The sequence below is a fragment of the Eupeodes corollae genome, chromosome 3 (genome assembly GCF_945859685.1).
Source record: "Eupeodes corollae chromosome 3, idEupCoro1.1, whole genome shotgun sequence".
Lineage (NCBI taxonomy): Eukaryota > Metazoa > Arthropoda > Insecta > Diptera > Syrphidae > Eupeodes > Eupeodes corollae.
Genome location: NC_079149.1, coordinates 11,416,656 through 11,438,897, shown reverse-complemented (window position 1 = coordinate 11,438,897; position 22,242 = coordinate 11,416,656). Strand labels below are relative to the sequence as shown.

General features: G+C 33.2%; 1 protein-coding gene across 1 annotated transcript in view; it reads left to right on the top strand.

Annotated features, from left to right (window-relative positions):
- Positions 1-22,242, top strand: part of LOC129949849 (paired box pox-neuro protein) — a 36,553-nt gene that overhangs the window by 12,214 nt on the left and 2,097 nt on the right. The window contains exons 2-4 of the mRNA XM_056061528.1: positions 14,870-15,193; positions 21,759-21,899; positions 22,101-22,180. Coding sequence (XP_055917503.1) covers positions 15,181-15,193; positions 21,759-21,899; positions 22,101-22,180 — 234 coding nt within the window. The 5' untranslated portion in view covers positions 14,870-15,180. The remainder of the gene's footprint in view (positions 1-14,869; positions 15,194-21,758; positions 21,900-22,100; positions 22,181-22,242) is intronic.

Below are 22,242 nucleotides of genomic sequence, written 5' to 3'. Positions count from 1 at the left end.
GATTTCTCCGATTATACGAGTACGTATCTAGTGACCACTTAACCTTAATTTCGTCAATCTTCTTTTGCAAATCTAATTAAAACTTCATGATATTTCACTTATTCGAAAATTATAACTTTATTCGTCACTTCAAACTTCTTACAAAATTTTAGCCAAAAATTAAACACCATACAAATTTACTGATAAATTAAATGCACTTAAGATCAGTTTCTTCACAGAGGATTAAATCGGAACTAACATCTGCTAAAGGCTTGCTAGATTGTACTTTTAAATAACAAACTTGTTAAATGACGAATAAATAAATTAAAGGGCTCTGCCTCTTGCTAGGAATTGCCAAATCCTCCAGGAGTAATAATTCTTGTTATGAAAAGTGCTTTCTCAAATTACCCGTTCGGATTCGGCTTAAAATTGTAGGTCCCCTCCATCACTGATAATATTACATGCAAACAGGAATAGTTGTGAGTTTTAAGTCACGAGGCCCTGGTTCTCTAAGGACTCTTGCGTCACCTACATTTTTTTTATAATAACGAATAAATTGCAAACATTTTGTTATCTTTAGAGTTTAGATTAAGTATTAAACAGAAACACTCTTCTCGCAGAGTTTCTTCTCAAGTTACATCAATCGATGTGAACAGAGCTCTTTTCGAGTCACGTTTCCTCAGTTTAATGAAAAGATTAGTTGATAGTCAATGACAAAAAATTGCAATTTGTTAACTTTTCTCTCGAACACTTTGACAGCAAAATATTTGACCAAAAACTTTTCACTTTAGAACTTCGCACATTTACTTCGTACTTTGCAAATTATGTTTCACCGCAATGCAAACTTGCAAAGAAGAAATTATTAAATTGAACAAAACGAAACTCAAATTTGCAAAGTAAAATATTTTTCTGAAAGGGAAAAGTTTTTTTATTTTGCAAAATATTTTTTCTTTTTGTTTCACTCAACAATAATCTTTGCAAATTATGTTTAGAAATTTGAAGAACTTTTCAAAAATATGCAAAGAGATTTTTGTTTTGAAAAGTTGTATAAAACTAATAAAAAAATGAAATGAATCGTTTTGAAAATGAAGAAGTAAATAAATAGACATAGGCTATTTTTTTTGTTTTTTATTTGACGAATCTACAAAAGCACACGAACTTCAAATTTAAGGGTTGATGCGTTGATTAATTTGAATTTCGAAAACGTCTGATTTTGTAGAGGTTTTCTAATCAATGAAATTTTACAGTTTCTTTTGAAAAGCCATTGTAAAATATAATTTATGCAAAAATGAATCGTTTTAATGAATATTTTGAAAACGAAGATAATGTCCCAATGTCTTAATGAACACAATCTAAGATTACTTTTCAACTTTTTAAAATACGAATTCATTGTAAATTGTTAAAACACTTTGCACTTTTACTTTGCAGGATATTATTTTTTTTGCAAAGTTGCAGGTTAAAAACTGTTTGATGAAATAGGCCTTAGGTTTTTATGATTATGATGATTTTTTGAAGTACAAATATTTGTCTTCTAGATCTTTTATGGTATATTGGTTTTGAAAAATACGGTTAGGACTTTTTTGGGCGGATTATGAACCTCAACTTGGATTTTATCAAATATTAAAAATACCATTTTTAAACATTATTTTTATATTGTATAAATTCGTTTATGTACCTACTCTTATTCCAAAAACATGATTTGATAGTCTAGTGTAGTCACAAAATCAAAAGTTACTTTCAATCCCTATTCTCTTAAAAACTGTCCTAGTATAAATATTCTAGCTTTAACAACTTAAAAAGATATTTTGAAAATTTTGTAAATTATTATAAATATATAAACTTAATCTTGAAAATAGCGATAACAAATTTGAAAACCATTACGAGTTTCATTGAAAAAAAAACTACTCCTAGAATTTAAATAGTCTCAAAAATCCTTATTTCAAATATATATAAAATATATTAAAAACCTAATATGATGGAGTGTTTTGGAATCGGTTTCAAATTTAGGTCATCAAAACCTATTGGAAAAGTGAGAATTCGTTGCTAGAAACAATCCAAATGTGTGTTATTTCAATAATTTAGAGCTTAAAACTAATCAATAAAATCAACTAAATACTCCAACGAGGAATCATAAAAAGCTGTTAACATGTAAAAAATCATTTTCGAAACAAAATTCAGGAGAATCAAGAAAAGCAATTGATTGACCACTTTTAATTGGAAACATAGAAATAATGCAGATTTTTGAAACTGGAAGTTAGAACTTAGGGTCAGTTGTTACCTTTTGATCTCGTCGAGCAGAAATCGAATGAGACCCAATTACTTTTTTAACTCTCATATACAACTTTTTGAGCTTGTTGAACATGCCTATCGCTTGAATTCATCACGGATTTCAATGCCTTGATTTCATAATTATCAAGATCTAGTTCTCGAATGTAGAAGTTGTCGAGATTTTCCTAATTTTGCTTGTTCTTAAAAAAGCCTTGCAACCAACTCCACGCTTGTCTATCATATTATGACACATTAAAGGAAAGCACCCCGAAAAATCACAAGGACACCCCCAAAACTCTTACATAAACACCTTCTTTCAAAAAAACTTCACTTTCAACTTCTTATACATTTCTTTTGCCACAGCAAAAAATGCCAAGCGTTTTTGTTTCCGTCACAACATCACAAGACGAGTATAATATCCGCGTCCCAAATATAACGAAAAGAAATAAACAATTCAAAGTGATTATACGGTTCTTCTGGATTTATTGATCCTTAAACCACATAGCGTGTGCCCCGCATAGTCCTGCATAAATTTTAACCAAACCAGAAGTAGCAAATAATAAAAATTCACTCATCTCAAACCCTCGTTTATACTTTTGAGGTGATTTTCTTCAAGAAAGTCGTTTTCCATGCCGCACCACATTGGTGGTACTTAAAGGTTTCTATAGCCCTCTTATAACCTGATATTTCATACATATAGGAAATATAGAAAAGTCAAATAGAAGCTTATTATGGAAATCGCCTCTGAAACTAAAAATCCCCAAAAAAGGAAAAAAACTATGAATACTAATCAGGGACATAACTAATCCTTATCTCTGCCTTAATTGGCTTAAAGGTATTTTCCTTTGATTTATAAACTGAAACTAAAAGGTACGAAAAAGAATCGCTCACAAGAATGCGAGTCCCACAGCCAAAACCAAAACTACAAAAAATGTCCTGCCATCGCGTCTTTACTCGCATATTTTTATATGCCTCCAGAGTTGCTCGGAATGGCGCATAGGTTAGGTACAACTCAATTTAAGTTCCAACCAACCGACCAGAAAAAAAAAATAAAATTAAAATACGACGCTGCTTACCCCCAAACAAAAGGATCACTTTCATCAGGTTGTAAATTTCAAGACCAATTTGCATTAGAATAGGAAAATGAGCTTATCCTTTGCGCCAGTTGTGTACATATATGCGAGAGCCTACAAGTCCTATACCTACTCTGTCATCAAGGCTCAGGGTTTTTTCTGATTTTGGTCATCAGAAAGGGTGTAAAAGCGGACTGACCAAGTGACTTGACGTCGAATATTAGCATAAAATAAGTATAAGGTCGTTCTGATGTGTACCTTTATAGGTACGTGAAAAAATCTTAAGCGTGTGCTCATGGAACCATTGAGCTTTATGCTGTGTGGTCACAGCCGATAAATATCACCCACTCCACTTATAAACCTCTATAGTCATAGGTCTTGAATTAATTTTATGGTCTGCTTTATTTGAGTCGGGATATTTGGTCGAGTTTGAGTAGTTGAGGACGTTTAAATTTGGTTTTATTGGCATTTGACATGCAATTGTTTTTGACCATTTTTACGTATATCCTTACGCATGGATCAAATTCACATTTATTTTCTATTTTTATGAATAGCTAATTTATTGTAGTTAATATAATTTATGAAAATTTAATTTTGTATACAATTTCTAGAATAAGAAATAATAAATTTTAGTTTTTTGTTTGTATTTTGATATAAAAGTTTCATATTAATCATCATTTGTAGAACTAAACCTTCTATCGACAAAAATTGTTAGTTTATGGAATGAAAATGTTCTGATAATGGTATTTTATACACTTCCGGTTTTGCTAAATTTTTACGGAAGTCATTAATATCGGAAAAATTGAAGAAAAAAGGAATGTAAGTTGAGATGTAATAAATGCGCTAAGTTTTTGGCGAAAAAACTTTCAATAGTGGTGATTTTTTACCCAAAATATAAACAGACGTTCAAGCTTTTCTTTTTAACTTTTACAGACTATTACCTTAAAATTAGGTTAAGCTTCAAAAAATGTTTGTTATGGCTGAATCACAAACACGCTTCAGCTTCGGCTTCGTCTGCGTTTAGATGGGCCTGCTTTAAGGTTGCTTTGAATGACATTTCTAAAGAGCAAATATTTATTTTCTTGACATTTTTTTTACATCCGTTGAGCTGTCAGCTGTCAAAGCAAATGTTCAGGTAATAGAATTAGAGCTTCCGTTTGGAGTCACATTACGTTACATTACGTTCTTTTCCTTACGAATGTCAAACGGAACGTGAGATCGAAGCCCCATTGTGATAGCATTCATTGAATTCCTATGGCTGAACTCGTAAACGTCAGGCGAAGCCGAAGCTGAAGCGTGTTTCTGTTTCAGCCATTATAGTTTTTAAAATTTTATCCTCTTTCCAAAAATTAGTTTTTGCAAGAACTTAAAACTGAAAAATGATTTCATTTGAGGCTGTCATCTGTTTTTTTTAAGAACATTTGACATTTGACATTTGTGATTTATTGTGTGTTTAGGAAATTCGTTGGTTGCCCGAAGAAAAAGTTATATTCACTTTTGGCAACAAAAGTCAAATTTAAGTTTGGCATTTGTGAAGGAAACAGGTCTACGTCATTAGGGATAGGAACATTCCTGTTTTTGTTTTATAGAATTATTTGTAGGTTTATGATAACCACATTAAAAAGTTTGATCTTTTAAGCTTTAAATGGTTTTTGTAAAGGTCCTATGTTGATTTTGAATAAAACACAAATTATTTATGAACTTATTATCATTTCTTTTCATTATGATAATATTATTATGGTTCATTTATGTACGGAAAAAATATTGGCCACATGACCGCCAAGACTTCGGCGCCACAACTCCATCCGACTGTACAAATTCAGGCTCCATGCCGTTAATCTGTTGAATTATATCATCCTTTAGCTCTTGAACTGTTGCTGGCTTCTTGACGTACACTTTTTCTTTCCAATAACATAAAAGAAAGAAGTCGAATACCATGACTTTGACGACGCTTGAAATGGTCAAGAGGATTTAGTTCTTGAGTCCATCGCACCTTGGAAGCGTGAAAATGCAAGTCTTTATGCATAATGTCCCTCAAGAACGAGCGTGATAGATGCAATTGTTGGGAGCGACGACGACTTAAGGTGGTTCTGCATTATTAGCTGCAGCATGCACTGGTGCTTTCACATCTCCTAAGAAATCCAGTTTGCTTAAATGTTCATAATAAACCTAAAGAAGCTCGATTTTTTATCTTTACATGATTCAAATTGAGTTAGTCTGAAATTGAGAAAAAAAAACTTGACGTTTAGGTGAGCTTCACATTCAAAATCGGTTCTAAAAACTACACCACTTCTAACAAGAAATCTTGACAGTTGCTGTCTATTGTTTGACAGTGACTGAATATTAATCCTTGTTAACATTTCAGATCAGTAAGAGGTATTTTTTTTAAAGATGAGAGCAGAGAACTAAGCTGTCAAAAAAAGTTATAGTTATCTTCTTAAGATGAGCTCTAAAGGTTCTTGCACATGAGAGCGAACTACGAATGGACAAACAAACGTGATTTTACACATTTCAAAAAGTCAATTTCAAACAAAAGCACATTTAAATTATAAAAAACCAATTGACACTTATGTTGGGATAATAAAATGTTCATTTTGTTCTTTAAAACAAGACAATTTTGTAAAAATATATTGGTAGTAACGAATTGCAGTGAGGTTGCTACGAACTGTCAAACTCTATTCGTGTTCCACATACTATCCACACTGCAACGAATATAATGTTGGTGCGCTCAACTTATACCACCGTTGTTTTGTTTGTTGACAAGGGTAATTATAAATTGACAGTTCGTCGCTGTCAGCGAATAGAAATAAAGCCCATGTGAAATAAAAGTCCAAACATGCGAACATCCACAGTTCGCAGTTCGTAGCTCATGTGCAAGATGCTTAAGCTTATAGCTTAAGCGGTATTCACATGATCGCGACCAACAATCGACTAATGAACTACAAAATGTGAGTTTATATACGTTTGCAGACATATTTCCACACAAATTCTTAACAAAACGATAGTTTCTATTTACTTTAAGAAAACAAATTTATTCGTCGAGAAACAAATTGTAGTTGATACGAACTGTCAAACTTTATTCGCGTTCCCAACGTCCTGTTGGGCTAATGGCCCAACTATAATAGACTTAACCGAAACTAGGCTAATGTCAAAACCGAACGAAAAGTTATCAGAAGTTATTGTCAAAACAAAATGTAACCATAATGGATTGAAGTAACTTAAGCAAATTTGACATTTGCTTAAGCTCGAGCCATTTAAATGGCTCTTGCGTAATTGCGCGAAAGTTAGCGAAATTTAACGAAACTGAGCAGAACGTCTTTATGGTTAGTGACATATAAGGCTGCGTATTGGTTCGTTACCTTAAGCTGGCTTAAGCTCGGTTAAGTCTATTATAGTTGGGCCTTAAGTGCGGTTGACTTCACGTTTGTTTGTGTGGGATGAACATGACAGATAGTAAACTCTTAAAGTTTTGACAGTTCATTTTTCAAACTATACAAAGAGTGTTCACTCGATCTGCTCAGACTTTGCAATACTTTTTTTTTAGAAGTGAAAGTGCTTAAAGAATTGCAAGAAATTATTGCAGAAACTTTTGACGTCATACGGTTGGATCTTTGTAAAAAGTGGTAAAAATTGGATTAATCAAGTGGTCTTCCTGCTAAGTCTTTAATTATAGGCGGATATGTTATATGTAGGTTTCTGAACGATATAGGTCGATTTTTTGCTTAAATGATCCCAAGTTGCGAGTATAGAAATTGAGTGACTCAAAATGGTTTTCACAAATTCTTTCGATATGGCAACAAGAACAATAAGGTCTGTGACTGTCCATCAATGATTGTGGAACAGTTGAAACAGAGTTTGGAAAATTTATTACAACAAAATTCAAATGCAATTATTTGTAATTGCAATTTCCATTCACTTTTTCAATTACTCTAATAAGTAATAAGTGATTACTAATTACTTGTAGTTGAAAAGCGTCAATTACTTGCAATGTAATTGAAAACAAAAGTAATGTAACGATTGATTTTTATAGTAATCATTACACAAACATTTGTTTAGTTGATTACATTTTATGCAATATTATAAAATAAGTTCCTCAGGATATTTTCAATATTAACTATCAGAACCATATATTGTATTTGCAAATCCAACTACATGTAATTAGTAAGTGAATTTTTGTAATTATGAATACAATAAATTTTAATGAATATTTATTTTATTAAATTTACAAGTAATCAAAATGTATATTTTTTCAATTACAATGACGTGTAATTGTTATGGAAAAAAAGTCAATTACTAATATTATTTGAAATTAAAACGAAAGTTGAAGTTAATCACAAGGAGTAATCATTATTTGCTAACTCTGTCGAGAATATTTTCAGGACGATTTTCAAATAATTTTTACAATTTCATTTTGCGTTCGAAATTGAATAAGACCGCTATTTTCAATAGTTTCAGATATTTAAAAATATAAGCAAAAATTAAATATTATTTTTTTTTCAAAAAACGCGTTTCACAAACACAAACAAGTATTGAAAGAAATGTTGGCATTGATAAAACCTTAAAAACCTATTCTGAAAGTTGCGATGACTTTTCATTATGCTATATTGATTTTGCATCATCTTGTGAAAACATTAAGTTCATGGTACCTTACTTATAGGCCAACCACAACTCCCCAGGGGAGCCCCATCACTTTACAAATCCAGTTCAGTTATAATCAAAATAACTTGATTATCAAACTTGACCTGCTTATGTATGTATATTTTTAGCAATCTCTTAAATTATTATAAAACATCAAAGATATACGGTGTATCTTTTATACTTTCTAAGCCTCAATATCACAGGAAATCGACATAAATAAAAAAATTAAAAAAAACTGCGTGAGAAACTTATTTCGGCTCCCATATTACCATCAACTAATTTTTTACTTTTTTAATTAGCCATGTAAACGAGTTCAAAAACAAAAGCCAATATTTGCGTCCAATTAACTCAAAATTTCAATATTCATATTCTGTGTAAGTTGATGACAGTCCAGCAGAAGCCGCGTTTGCCCCCTTTTTCCCTCACAGTTCCTCAGAGGCGACCAAGCTCAAGTCGAAAAAAAAAACAATAAATTACCTGATCACAGCGGAAGTCCTCCCTTTCACCACTCTTATGTCCATCACTATGTAAAAAAAAAAGCTCCCAAATTTTAAAGTTCGGAGTCTCAAGAGCCTCTTAAAAGAGTTAACCCGCAGCTATATGTAGTTATAGATAAATTGATTTTTCCTCTTTATAACGACAAAAGACCGTCGCATCGTTTACGACTTTTTGAATCGAATTTACAATAAATGCAAATTGTGTGGTGATACGAATATTTTCCGGTTTGGTTGTGGGAATCTGTCGGCGGTCTTGGTCTTGGTTTTGGTCTTGGTCTTGGTCTATCACTATCACTTCACCTGTGGCTGTGATTTCGAGCCTCTGTCGCACCGCGCTGCGAGCTTCTACATATAACTCGTAGTTTGTCATTATATCAGGAGGGAAGATGCATGCATAATATGCATGCATATGCATAAGTTCGGGAGCTAAACCGATGTGATTTTTGTTGACTTTTCACTTAATTTTCCTCCAAACTGATGGCGATGTCACACGGGACAAACATCAGAATCATCTGAAACCCTGATGATGATGGTTGAATTAATTAAGATTCTTATAATAAAGATCAACTGTGACGAGTGAATGAGAATGAGACTCTATAATTCGGGGTTAATCGCTTGCCAATCGCGCTGGTTTCATCTATCTGTAAAATTGTCATTTTAGCTACCAACAAAAATCAAATTTCCTAATCATATCACTCAGGCTTGAGACTCAGAAGACTCAGAGTATCAGAGAAAGACTTAATTCGATTCGCTTGGGAATTATGGATAATCAATTTGAGACCGGACCGTGGGAACGTTTTCAAAGTTGTTATATAGATACTAGATACTTATGATGTTTTCGTTTAGCTGATGGTCTTTTGTCATAGATACTTTTTTTGTATATTTTTTGTGCGACTTGACACATCCAGCACCTGATGCTGTTATACTCGTGCTAATGCTTATGCTCATGTTTTGGCTGCGAATTGGGCCATGCAAATGTGGCGGCCGAAACATCATCTTCATCAATATTGTAATTAGCAAAGTTTTGTTTAGTTTTTGAAAAATATAAATTATACACAATCAATAACCAGTTCGACGCTGCCGCCGCCGCCGATGGAACAAATTAGGCGAATACAAAAGCCACTGATTTGGTTATTTGTTTTTTAAGTATGAGATTGGATTTCGGTTTTTTTTTGCGGATTTTTATTAATATTGTTTAAATTTAATTAGCGATCGATCCATCGATTCAACTGGATTTAATATATAATTTATTTTATTGAAATTCATGTAGAGAAATTTATATTCATTCGTATATAGACTATGAAAAGACTAAATATGGATATAGTAGGTTGATCGGTTTCTATATATAATGGGAATGGTATTGAAATCGATCTGGTTTAGGCCATAATTTAAGCTGGTTACGCGGCATCTAAGGCTTTTTTTTTGTTGTTGGATAGTTTGTCAAAACAAAAACCAAAAAAACAATCGAATTATTATAAAAAAAAAGAGTTATGACTTAATGCGACAAAGATTAATATCATCATGTTTCATTTTAACTTGTATATTTTGACTTCAAAAGATTGTATGAGAACGCAGCGGAAATTGTATAAAATTTGAATGAAGTAACAGCGTTTTCATTTTAAAATGTCAAAAGATCCGAAAGTAGTTTATTTCTGCAATTTTTTAAACATTGGCTGTCATATTTTTGGTGAATTTAGTTTACTTCTAATATTCATGTAGTTTAAAGGTTTTTGAAAGTTGCATCTGAATTTTGTAAATTTTTAGCCCCAATTACTTCTTTCAATTTGATATTTCGTAGATTATATCAAATTGACAATAGTACACATCATCAGAGATGTTTAGAGTAAAGAAACAGATCTAAAATAAAATGTCCATTAGCTTTGAATTTGTGATACTTTACCACATGAATACGTTTCAGGCTCAGATATTTTGATTTTTGTGTTGACATTAAACATATATGTAAAAGGTCTATACAGCACAGGATTAAAATATTTAAAACATTCAAGAAACATTTTTGGAGAGTTTCAGAAAGATTTAAGAACACATTTCTGAAATGTTTCTCTGTTTCCTACATAATTACTTCAAATAGAAAAGTTTCTTTGTTTTACAAGCTTATACATTTCGGAAATGTTTTTCTCAAATCGTTCACACTAAAAGAAAATATATCAAAATCACTTTCCAAATGTAGTGTCAGCACATCTTAATGGCTGAAACACAAACACAGCTTCGACTTCGTCTGCGTTACGTTGGGCCTGCTTCGAGGTTGATTTGAATGACACTTCCAATATGACATTTCTAAAATGGCACTTCTGTCATTAACAGCTGTTTTTTTTTCCTCAAAAAAAAAAGAAAATACCTATGAGTTTTGAAATCGAAAAAATTAAATTTATGGCGGAAGTAGCTGACAAACCCCGCCAAAAGCAAATGTGTTTTGTTTGTTGACTTTTTTACAGCTGTTGAGCTGTCAGACAAAGCAAATGTTCAGCAAATTTGAACGAGAGCTTCCGTTTGGAGTCACAGTATATTAACGTTACAATATTTCATTAGGATTATCAAATGAAATGTGGGGTCGAAGCTCATTGTGATAGCATGCATTGAATTCCTCTGGCTGAACTCGTCCATTACGACATTTCCTTCACATTGCTTGCTTTTATTCATCAACAAAGACTAGAATAAAGTTTGGAGTTTGATAGTGCGTTACAAGCAGATTGCAATTCACGACAGACAATTTTTTTTAAATGTCTCTTATTTTGGCAATGAATAGGCTTATTTTACTACCGTTAGATAAATCAAAAGTATATATGTCTAGCATTTTGTTTACAGAATTTTTGCACAGAATTTAGGTATATACATAAATTGTTTAAAATCACACATTCATCGATCGATCTCATGTGAAGGGTCCTTAAATCATCTTGCAGATAAGTTTCGACTTGCGAATTGTGGATGTTCACATATTTTGACTTTTCTTTGACATGATCTTTATTTCAATTCGCTGACAGCGACGAATTGAATTACCCTTTTCTCCATATTTTCCTCAGCCATGATCTTTCACACAAAAAACAAAACAAGAATGGTCTTATTTTGAGGTTAATTTGGGCGCGAATAGAGTTTGACAGTTCGAAGCAACCACACTGAAATTCCTTACTACCAAATTATTTTTACAAAATTGTCTTGTTTAAGAGAACAAAATGCAAATTTTAGGTATTATCCTGACATTAGTGTTAATTGGTTTTTTATAATTTAAATGTGTTTTTGTTTGGAATTGACTTTTTGAAATGTGTAAAATCACGTTTGTTTGTAGATTCGTTCATTCGTCGTTCGTTCTCATGTGCAAGGTCCCTAAGGTAGAGAAGAAGTTATTTCTCAATGCAAAAGTCATCAATACTTCTGAATTTGCGATTTTCATGCAAATGGAGACAAATTTGTATTCTATTTTGACATTTGTAAAGTAAAAGCTGAAAAGCAGTCATTTTTAATATTTGAATTTTTCTTTAAATTTCATTTTGCTCTTGAGAGTAAACAATTAACAGAAATTCCAACCTTAGGTGTCAAAGTTATACCTTATTTTTAGTTAAATGATAACTTGAATGTATTCAAGGAACAGGACCGATTTGATGCAAAAACCGAGATGTTTTTTTATACAAATGTAAATTTCTGACAGTTATTTCCACAATTTCGTAAATGCACACTCAGACCAGCAATTTCAAAGAAACATCTAAGTTTTATCTCGAACTAAGAATGTTTAACAAATATATCATCTTTCAATAGTAACTTATTGAATGTTAAAAGAACAACTTGTTCTTGAAGATGCTATCAGAAGAGTATCTTCCGAGTATCAACTAAATGGAAATTCTTTAATTTTAGTTTGCTCATATTTCCATGAAGAACTTCTTTAATTTTGACTAAGGAGCTGATGTATTAAACCGCAGAATACGAAACTTGAATTTTTAAATATATTTCGAAAAAAGTTCCAAATTAAGGTCGAATATGCTTTGAGGGGGGCATTGCAACTAACTAATTCGGCAAAACACTGTTTATTAAAATATCGGTAAAACAATTAAAGGCGTGAAACATTACGGCGGTGTTCGAGTGACGTAATTTTTTCGGTTATAGTTTTATCGCTCATCATTTTCAAAGCACTTTCCGATGCAAATTCAGGCTAGATATGTTATATTACCAAGGATACAGCAATCAAGTTTGCATTGCATTTCTACATCCTTAAAAATAGTTAAAGAGAAGAAAAACAAATTCACTATTCAGTCGAATGCACCTGTTACACTGACCTTATCAAAAGACTTTAAATTCAAATGGTGAGGGACTATACCAAAACCTAATCTCAAAAAGTTGGACTTAAAAGAAATACATTTCAAAATTCAAATATTTTCCTTCATTCAATTAACCTATTTGAATTTTGTTTGATTTTAACGAAACATAAAGCATTTTCCAATTATTGTTGCAGTTGAAAGAAAGAAAGAACCCATTGTCATTCTAGTATAGTTGCTGATTAATCTCCTGTTGAGCCTGCAACTTTGACTTGAATGCCCAGTATTAGTCTACTGCCTGTTCCTAACATGTGGAATCCGGCTCGAAGGACCAAAGGATTTGTGAAATAGATAGTAATAAATAACAAAACTTAATCTTCACTTTACACAATCTATACTTTATTCAGGTGTAAAACAACTTTACAATTTGAGTATTATAGAAAGAAAGTGTATTTGTAGAATTGGTATAATAATAAATCAGTGTTTGTTTAGAAGTTGGTCATTAAAACTTATAATGTTCACGGTAAGTTGAACCAGACTGATGAACTAGCTGCTCAAAGAATACAAACGAAATTTACCGTCAATAGTCATCGTTCTATGTCATGTTAACGGAGTATGTGCCTCCTAATATTCAAGCCACTGTTGTTTGTGAGAACTTAATTTCACGTTTTGTTATCCTACGTTAAGACTATTTTCTCTGTGTATATATTAAATCTCGGGGGTTAAAAACTGAAAATAAATAAATTAAGTGGCGCAACAGCTCTTAGAGAGCCAAGGCCTAGTGACTTACAGCACTCAACCATTCCTTTCTGCGAGAAATGTCAGTTTATATTACGATTCCCAGCGGCGTATTTGAGAAAGCACTTTTTAAGACAAAAAAAACTCTTGCAAGATCTATCAATTCTTCGCAAAGGGCACTTTTAGGTGGCAGCATGATAGTTCCACGCCCTGACCATCACGTCACGGGTCTTGTCAGCTTAAATTGACGACTTAGAAGTCGTTATAACTCATATCATTAGCGAGAAACCAGTCGCTAAGCTTTGACATTTTGTCCAAAATGTGGGAAACTTTAACATATGGTTTTACCATCTATCCTTCATTTTTAGCTCAGACATATCAGAGCGCTCTCTTTTTGTTTCTTTTTCCATATTATGATAAAGCTAATGGGGTTAAATATGGCAACGACCTAGACCCTGATAAAGCTTCGGTTCCCATCGATCACCGAAATCAAGCATCAGTGAGCGTGGTTAGTAGACCGTCTCGAAACCTACCGCGTTGAGTAGTGTGAAATGTAATGTAATGTTGCAGTTGTCACTTTTTAAACTGTCACATTTTGACATTTAAAAAGGAAAATGAAAAAAGGCGTAAAATTTATTAAATTTAAATAAATTGGACATAAATAAGTGCACATAATTGGCCACCCAAATCTTTAAAAAACATTATAAGATTTCTTTTTTTTGGCCAAGTGAAACATAAAAGCTTTGCTAATACTGTACAATTGTTTTGTATACATAATTTTGTGTAGAGATATTTAATTTGTAAAGTTAAAGTGGAATTCTTTTACCATTTTTAGCAAAAACTTCTACCTAACCTCTCCTTAAAAGTCACTTAATTTTTGAACTTAACTTTTGAGTCAAAGATCACTGCATGCTCTGAATTTTTAAAGTTTAGAACTGAATGCAACAAATTGGCATCATGCAGTTCAATTCAATTTAAACTAACCTTAAAAAATGGCAACATACAGTGAAGATGGAAGCATTCACTTAATGAAATAGCTGAATGCAACAAATCGGCAGTATTCAGTAAAAACTAGTATAAAATAAATTATAAAAAAACATAAAAAAGAATTATAGTTTTTCACATTCTTTTATTATAAATTCAAATGAATGAGGACATACTTTGATAGTTCAAAAAAGTTGACTCCAAAGATTTACATTCTTGGTCTTTTAAATTTAAATGGTAAGATCTTCTGTTCCAAAAATTGGAGAATAGTTTCTGTAAATAAGTATAGGAAGGTCATTTGAGGATAGCTTCTTCTATATCATTTATTTTTTCTTGTCTTCATTCTTAAAGGTTACAAATGTAATTTCATTAATTTCCTTTGATTTTGTAAAAAATTCTAACTTAAACTTGTTTTTCTTTTTATTTTCAGAGTGATTCTCCCAATTCGAAGAAATCGCTTAAACATCACACCAGCAGCCCCCAACCCAAAACAAAAACCTATTGTGTATCTATCATCTCTGCAAGTTGCCTTAAATAGTCAATAACAATAAAATTTGGATCGCGCATAAAATCCATCACCCAACAGAAACAAATTTTATTACCTTCCCCGATTGAAGTGGAAAGATTAAATACTTAGCCCCATCAAAACATCATCAACTATTTAATCAGAGCTATCAAATCTCAAGGGAGAGTGCGAGAGCGCAACATTATAGGTCACCTCCGTTTGCCGCCCTAAAAACCATGCCACATACAGGTGAGTGAATGTTTCGGTCCTTAAACTTTAAAAAACAAAAAAGTCAAACTAAAGATTAAAAGACTTCTTTTAATTGTTATTTTATTGTTTTTATTTTTTTTTGTTACAAAATTTTGTTTGTTTACACTTTGATGCTGAAAATACCTTTCCTACTACCGCTGATGGTGATGATGCTAAGAGTAAATAAATAGTCATCATTAGTTCAGGTTTTCGGTCCATCATATCCATTTGGTCAACACCTTTTTGGAAATTTAAAGAGATTTCTTATCAACGAACGCCATACGAGAATTTCTCGGCCACGCAACAACTGGAACCGCAAAGTCTCTTAAGGTGTGCTGAGTTATCTATATTCGAGGTCTTTTCTAGGAAATCCCATATAGTCCGAAAACTCATTACCTTCTAATGGCTGTAAGTCATCATCGTATAAAGTCGATAACGGCGGTGGCGGTGGAGGTATCGGTAGTGGCGCGTAGTCGTGCTACGTGCGTCGCGCTAGTCGCTTTTGGGTTGAATCAATGCGAACGTCTTGACTTTCATCATTTCCGTATCGAAGTCGATCGGTTTTTAACGATTTTAACGACTTTATCGTGAAGACATTAAAAGTGAAAAAAAAAATTGTGCTTCTTAAAGTCTTACAGCCCCCTGTTTTATTTTAATGCGATTTTACAGTGCACGAAGCGATCAAGAATATAAAGGGTGTTTCTTTGGATGAATATAGACTTTTGAGATAAAATAATACAGAGGTTACTAAGTCTTTTTCTTTTTAAAGTATGAATTGAGGCACGAGTTGTGTAACATCTTACGTCACACCGCCACCTTGTTGAAATCACAGCTCAATCATGGTTGTTCAATTGATGGACGGCAAAGTCGGTAATCATGGCTCTATAGACGTCAACTTTGACAGTAACGTTCTGAAGCAGCTTGATCGCATAAACAAATTTCGAACAGAACCATGATATTCAAAATAAATGTCCACAATTTGGAAGCGTTGTTAAGACGTCATTCTATTCATTTTGAAATGTCAAAATAAACTGAAAATACTATTTGACAGCTGTCAAAATGGTCAAAGTGTTGCCAATTTAAAGACCCATACCTCTAAAAAAAAAGAACACCCGTTACAATTAATGGCTAAATGGGAAATGGTCAGGCCGTCCCAATTCTGACACCTTGAGTCTCTGGTAGTGTTTTTCTTAATGTTACACCATCGCCGCCATTGTTGAGCCCCCAAGCAACCGGTAATATTCTTTTTAATTGTATTTTAAATGTCGAAGCCTGTAATTCGCACGCTGTAGCATAACCATATAATTCGAGTGTTCGCGTAAAATTCACGATGCCTAGTCATACCCATTCTTTGGGGGCAACAATTATCCAGCGCTTAAAATTACCCCAAAAGATGCCCTGAATGCAACCTTTCACGGTTATTATTTTTATTGACCGTATTCATCGGTTGAGTCGCATCCTACCGTCGTCGTTGACCGTCCGTCGGCGTATCGTTCGTCTGACGGATAGTGCGCTATAAAGGGTACTTCTATAGGTAATAAAATTGAACGCTTTCCATTGCGCCTTGAAAAAAATGCAGATGCTACTGACGCGACGATGACGACGCGACGAACGCGACGGCCGACAACGAAGGCTGAAGACTTAAAAGAGTTTCAGATGTGGCAATAAAAATGTACGAAATCCCACAATTAGCGGGTAAAAAGTGCCAAAAACACTTAACACCATTTCGTTTTCTTTTCGTCCTCCAACTTGCTGCAAATCGCCATCGTTGTACGTCTGTTCTGTTGATGTCTTGAATGTTGGTCGACCGACAGACCTGGTCAACACATTTCCGGAACACAAAAACATCGATTCACCATCGATATCATCCGATGGATGGATGGATCATGGATATGCCGAGGAGGCATCATGACGACGACGACGACAACATGGATGAATAGATGGACGTATGGTTGCCTCTGGTTGCACGCAGTGATTCCTGTTTTTGTTTTTTCTTGTGATGTTGTCTTCTCTCGAATGTCTGGACGAAAGATCAGTCATTAATATTTCGAGCGCGACCGTGTAGAAATATTCTGTTTTGAGATATGCTCCAGCAAAGGTGGCGGTGGTGGTGACGATGGTAATGACGATGGTGGTGGAGGGTCTTCGCTGGCTGAGGTTGAATATCTTCGGCAATGATGATGGAAATCTTTGGCTTAGAGAGATCTCGCGCGAGATATTCTGGTGATGGTGTAAGATAGTTACATTCCAGTCGTCACCATCATCAGTGTTTTTCTTCTTCTTCTTGCTTTTCTTTTTCTTCTTCTGGGGATTTTTTAGGTTTTTACTTGACTTTTCGACTTGAATAAGTCTTTTTATTTGTTTTGATTTAGACTTGAAATCGAAAGGTTTAAGTGCGGTAGGATTTGGGATGCCATTACAAAGATGGAAATAGCTGAATTAATGACTCTAAAGTCTCATTGCATCAGACGTTTCTGACTTCGTCGTCGGTCGCTCATCGTTGTGCAGAATAAGATGCTCCAGCTTCACTTTATTGGTCTTGTGATCTTGATGAGAAGAAGATTCTTTTTTAAGCTTCCACCAATCTGTCTGGTAGTAAATCACTTGAATGCATATTTAAACGGAAGTTTATATATATGCGAGGGAATTCAATTTTCATCTCAACTCATTTGCATATTATGTGTATGAATGTTTATGTGTTGAGAGTTTGAGTTGAGGTGAGTTTGATGTCTTGAAAGTGAAGGGCCCTAATAAAGGTTGTGTTATAATTAGATCAGTTTTTTTTGTGTTCTTTTAATGATTATTGAAAGTTAAAGAAAACGATATACAAAAACTGGTAACTATATAACCATCAGAGTGTGTTTAAGCTTTTTAGGCTTGATTGCTTACATCTTATACCATGTAGTCTTATTTGTCTAGACAGCCCATAGATAGATAGATATAGTTTGTTTAATGGCGCAGAATTTGTTGAAACTGAACATCTTTTATTTCCTGGTTACCATAATATTAACTTAAATAACCCATCATTAGGGCTTCTACTTATGTTGATATAGTATATGGGTTGGTATATATTGGAAATGAGTTAGTAACATGTTAAACATATATTTTGGACAAAATTAATAGATTTTAATTTCAAAGTCCAGGAATAACATTTTGGAGAGATTTAAAAATACTGATAAGGAAGCTTTTATTTGTTCAAAATAAAAATATATGGAACCTGCAAGCTACAATGTGAATGGTGGTTTGCCACAGGGCTCCGTTTTGTCCCCAAACCTTTTGCCTCATTTTGATAAATAAACTTCTACCTGCGACTTCTTATCCAACTAACTTTTTCGTTGGTTGTAGAACTCTCAACTTTTCATGTTCATATCCAGACTCAATTTTTCGGATGCGAAACTGCAACGACAAAATATGATAAGCTCATTAAAACGTCTAGTACGGTTTTCCTTCATCCTTTCTTGCCGTAATTTTAAAGAAATATGCTATTAAAAGTTCAAAAGTAATGCTCGTGGTTTTAGGAATGCCTAGAAGTTTTCCCTTCAACCCAACTTCGGGCGTACTGCGACGCATAGAAATTCATTGTTTCGCCGTACTACCCGAATGTAAAATGTCTAACTCTACTTTTGGCGTTTTTCTTTTTTAGTTCAGAGCTGAGCACTGAGCAGAGTCTGAGCAAACAGAGTAGAGTAGAATTCTGAGCAGAGCATGTTCAGAGCTTTCTGATTTAATTATAAAACAACTTGAGCACTAAACTGTCATGGTTTGAAAATCAGTCATAGCGTTGGTCCATTTGACGCCTGAAATAAATTTGATTCCTAAAAATTCTACATGTAATTAGTTTTTTCTAGATTATATGACATTCTGCACTAGAGCGACCAGCCTCTTCCGCCATTTTTATTGTTTTAATGATGATTTTTTTTAATTTACCGGCTTTCAAATATATAATTGTTTGTGTTCAGCATTTTGCTCACAGAGCGCGCTGTGAACATGTTCAGAACTTAAAAAGAAACACGATTTTGAAGCTCTGAACGACCAGAGTTCAAAAAGAAACACAACTTTTTTTTGACAGTTCGAGCTCTTTCCTGAACTAAAAAAGAAAAACGCCATTTGTGTCTTAATTATTAAAAAGAATCCAATATTTAGTGTTTTATACATACAATCTGGTTGCGTTTAATCAAGTGTTGGATATGCTTTCTTAGATGTGTGAATATTGGGTACTTGCGATACCACAGAAGATAAAAGTAAAGCTAGCCGTAGACAGATTTTGTATCCATTAGCCCTAACATTTTATTTAGAGTTTATAGTTCTGAATAACTTAATTCCCAAAAAGCAGACAATTTTTCAAGTTCCAAAGCTATGGTAAAACACAATTTCCAATACTTAATGTTAATGATTATTTAACTATAAAACAACATATATTTGTGGTTCTTTAAAACTCAACAATATATTCAACAATATATTGATTCAGAAGTTCTGTCAAATAGACACATTTACCAGAAATTCTTTCGCAGCACAGCAATTGACAATCCATCTGCTTTGAATCAATTGTTCTTTACAGATAAAACACTAATAAAAATATAATTGTAATATTGTATAGTTTCAAAAACAACTTGAAACCCGTTTCAATCCCTATGTAAACTTAAATTTGCATTGTTCCCCTGATGGCATAAACGTCAAAAATGCTTTGCATATGAGGTTGAATTTTGCATTGTATTGTGGTTTCAAGATTAAATTTGGGTCAGCATTTTGACATTTAACTTTGTTTAAATGTTTATCTGTGAATTGTTTGTTTGAGAATTGACAGGGGTTATGTCAGTTTTTATAGAAAATTTAATTGTTTAGGGTTTAATATACCCTGGAAATATACAAGAGATTTAAGGAAACACTTTACATTGTCACTGGATAACATAACCACAAATATGTCCCAACACAGGCTTTCATTTTTCATTTTTGCTAGGTGCAATTTGACAGCTTAAATTTTAATTTAATACAAAGTGTAAGAATTTATTTTATTATGTTGGTATTTTGATAATGGGACCAAAACGAATCGCTTAAGCACAATCTCTTTGTGCCGCCAAGGTCGTCTAAAATAATGTTGCAATAACCGATGGAAACGTCAAAATTTATAGCAGAAGTAGTCAAAAAGTTGAAGTTAATTAAGCCCCGACACTTAACGTTCAGCTTTGAATGCCCTATTTTTAGCTGCTATACTATTTTTGTTTATTCCGACTTTTGACAGCGCTACAATGGATTGCTTCAGGGACTTCATTGGACACGGTGCATGCATGTGATGCCCAATTGTCGCTTATTTTGATTTTGTTTTCAACTGTCATTAGGTGATACGTACACGAGGACTTTTCTGATTTGTCAGTGTTGTTTCTTTCTTTTTTGCATTCATGCGCTTTTATGAACATTCCACGTGCGCTGTGTCGTGTTATACGCGACTTATAGACTTTTCATATAAGGGCAAATAACGATCGACGAATGAATGCATTAATCCGATTTTTAACAATTTATAAACCTTAATTCCGTGCAAATTGTAAACAAAAAGGTAGAAGTATAGCTTTAGTTAATATTTAGGTAATAAAATTAGCTTTTTCATTTACAAATTTAAGACACAATTTGTTTGTCGTGAATTGTGTTCTGATTGCAACGAACATACAATCCACACTTCAATGAATACAATTTTTGAATGCGTCTTAACCTAATAAATTCATTTTAGACTTGGTTGTGCATCTGGCATTTGAAAGAAATGTCATAATTGACGAATATTTGTTCATTCGTTGGTATTTAGTCGCTCTCATTGTGAACTGTCCTTTAGATTCCAATGCAAATTACCATTATACATTTTTGACAATTCCGAAATACAACATGGCTGCAACCAACTGTCAAAATGTACTCAATTTTATTTGACAGACCATAAAATATATAAATTTGTTATTTTACCATGTTAACAATTCAATTTCATCGATACCTTTGACTTTCAGGTAATAAAATATTTTCTCACGTATTGCCTCTTGTTTTGGGATATCTTATCAAGTTAAAAAATACCCAACTTCTCAACTATTTCAAAATTTATATTCAAATGTTTTTTAAAGTGTGTCGTTTTTTCACCCACAATCACTTAAAGTTTTTTTTCTCTTCTAAAATTATAATATTCATAGCTATAGCCATTAACAATTGCTTAAACACACATCTTGTCGAAAGATACTAATAGCTACAATTTAGCTACTGTAGCTCCAATTTATATTCCCTTATACAATAAAACCAATGGAACATACAACAAAATGCACTCACTTCCTTTTGTCACCGGCCATCGCTGTCATCGTTGTTTTAATTCACCTCAAAATTGAATGCATACCGCGCTCAACCGAACGTGGATATAAGCGGCGTTATCTCAAAGCCCTTGAAGCGTCTTCCTCTTTCAAAAACCAATCATTAGGAAAAATTAACATATCAATTAGGCTAAAAGACTATCGACTTCAATTTTGTATCTTTTGATTGTTTTATTTTTTCTGTCTCTATTTTCTAATTTTGATTTTCTGTTTTTTCATTTTAATTTCAGGACAGGCCGGTGTGAATCAATTGGGCGGCGTTTTTGTCAACGGACGCCCACTGCCGGACTGTGTTCGTCGGCGTATTGTTGAATTAGCTTTAATGGGCGTCCGACCATGCGATATATCACGGCAATTACTGGTTTCGCACGGTGAGTTGACTTTAATTTAAATTTTAAATTCAAAACATTACCTACTGTCAGTTTCCACTGACATTTAGAGTCTTCTGTAAAGCGGTAGAACACTCTTTGAAAATGAAAAAAAAACGCTGATAAAAAAGACTGTATCAATTAATTTGTTTGACATTTATGGATTTATATGTTTCTTTTTCTCGCCCTTTTTTTTGACTGCAGGTTGTGTATCGAAGATTTTGACACGATTCTATGAAACTGGTTCTATTAGGCCCGGATCGATTGGTGGCAGTAAGACAAAGGTGAGTTCATCATCATTAATCATAGTGAGACCATGTCCTAAGATTATCAGATAATGTCAAAC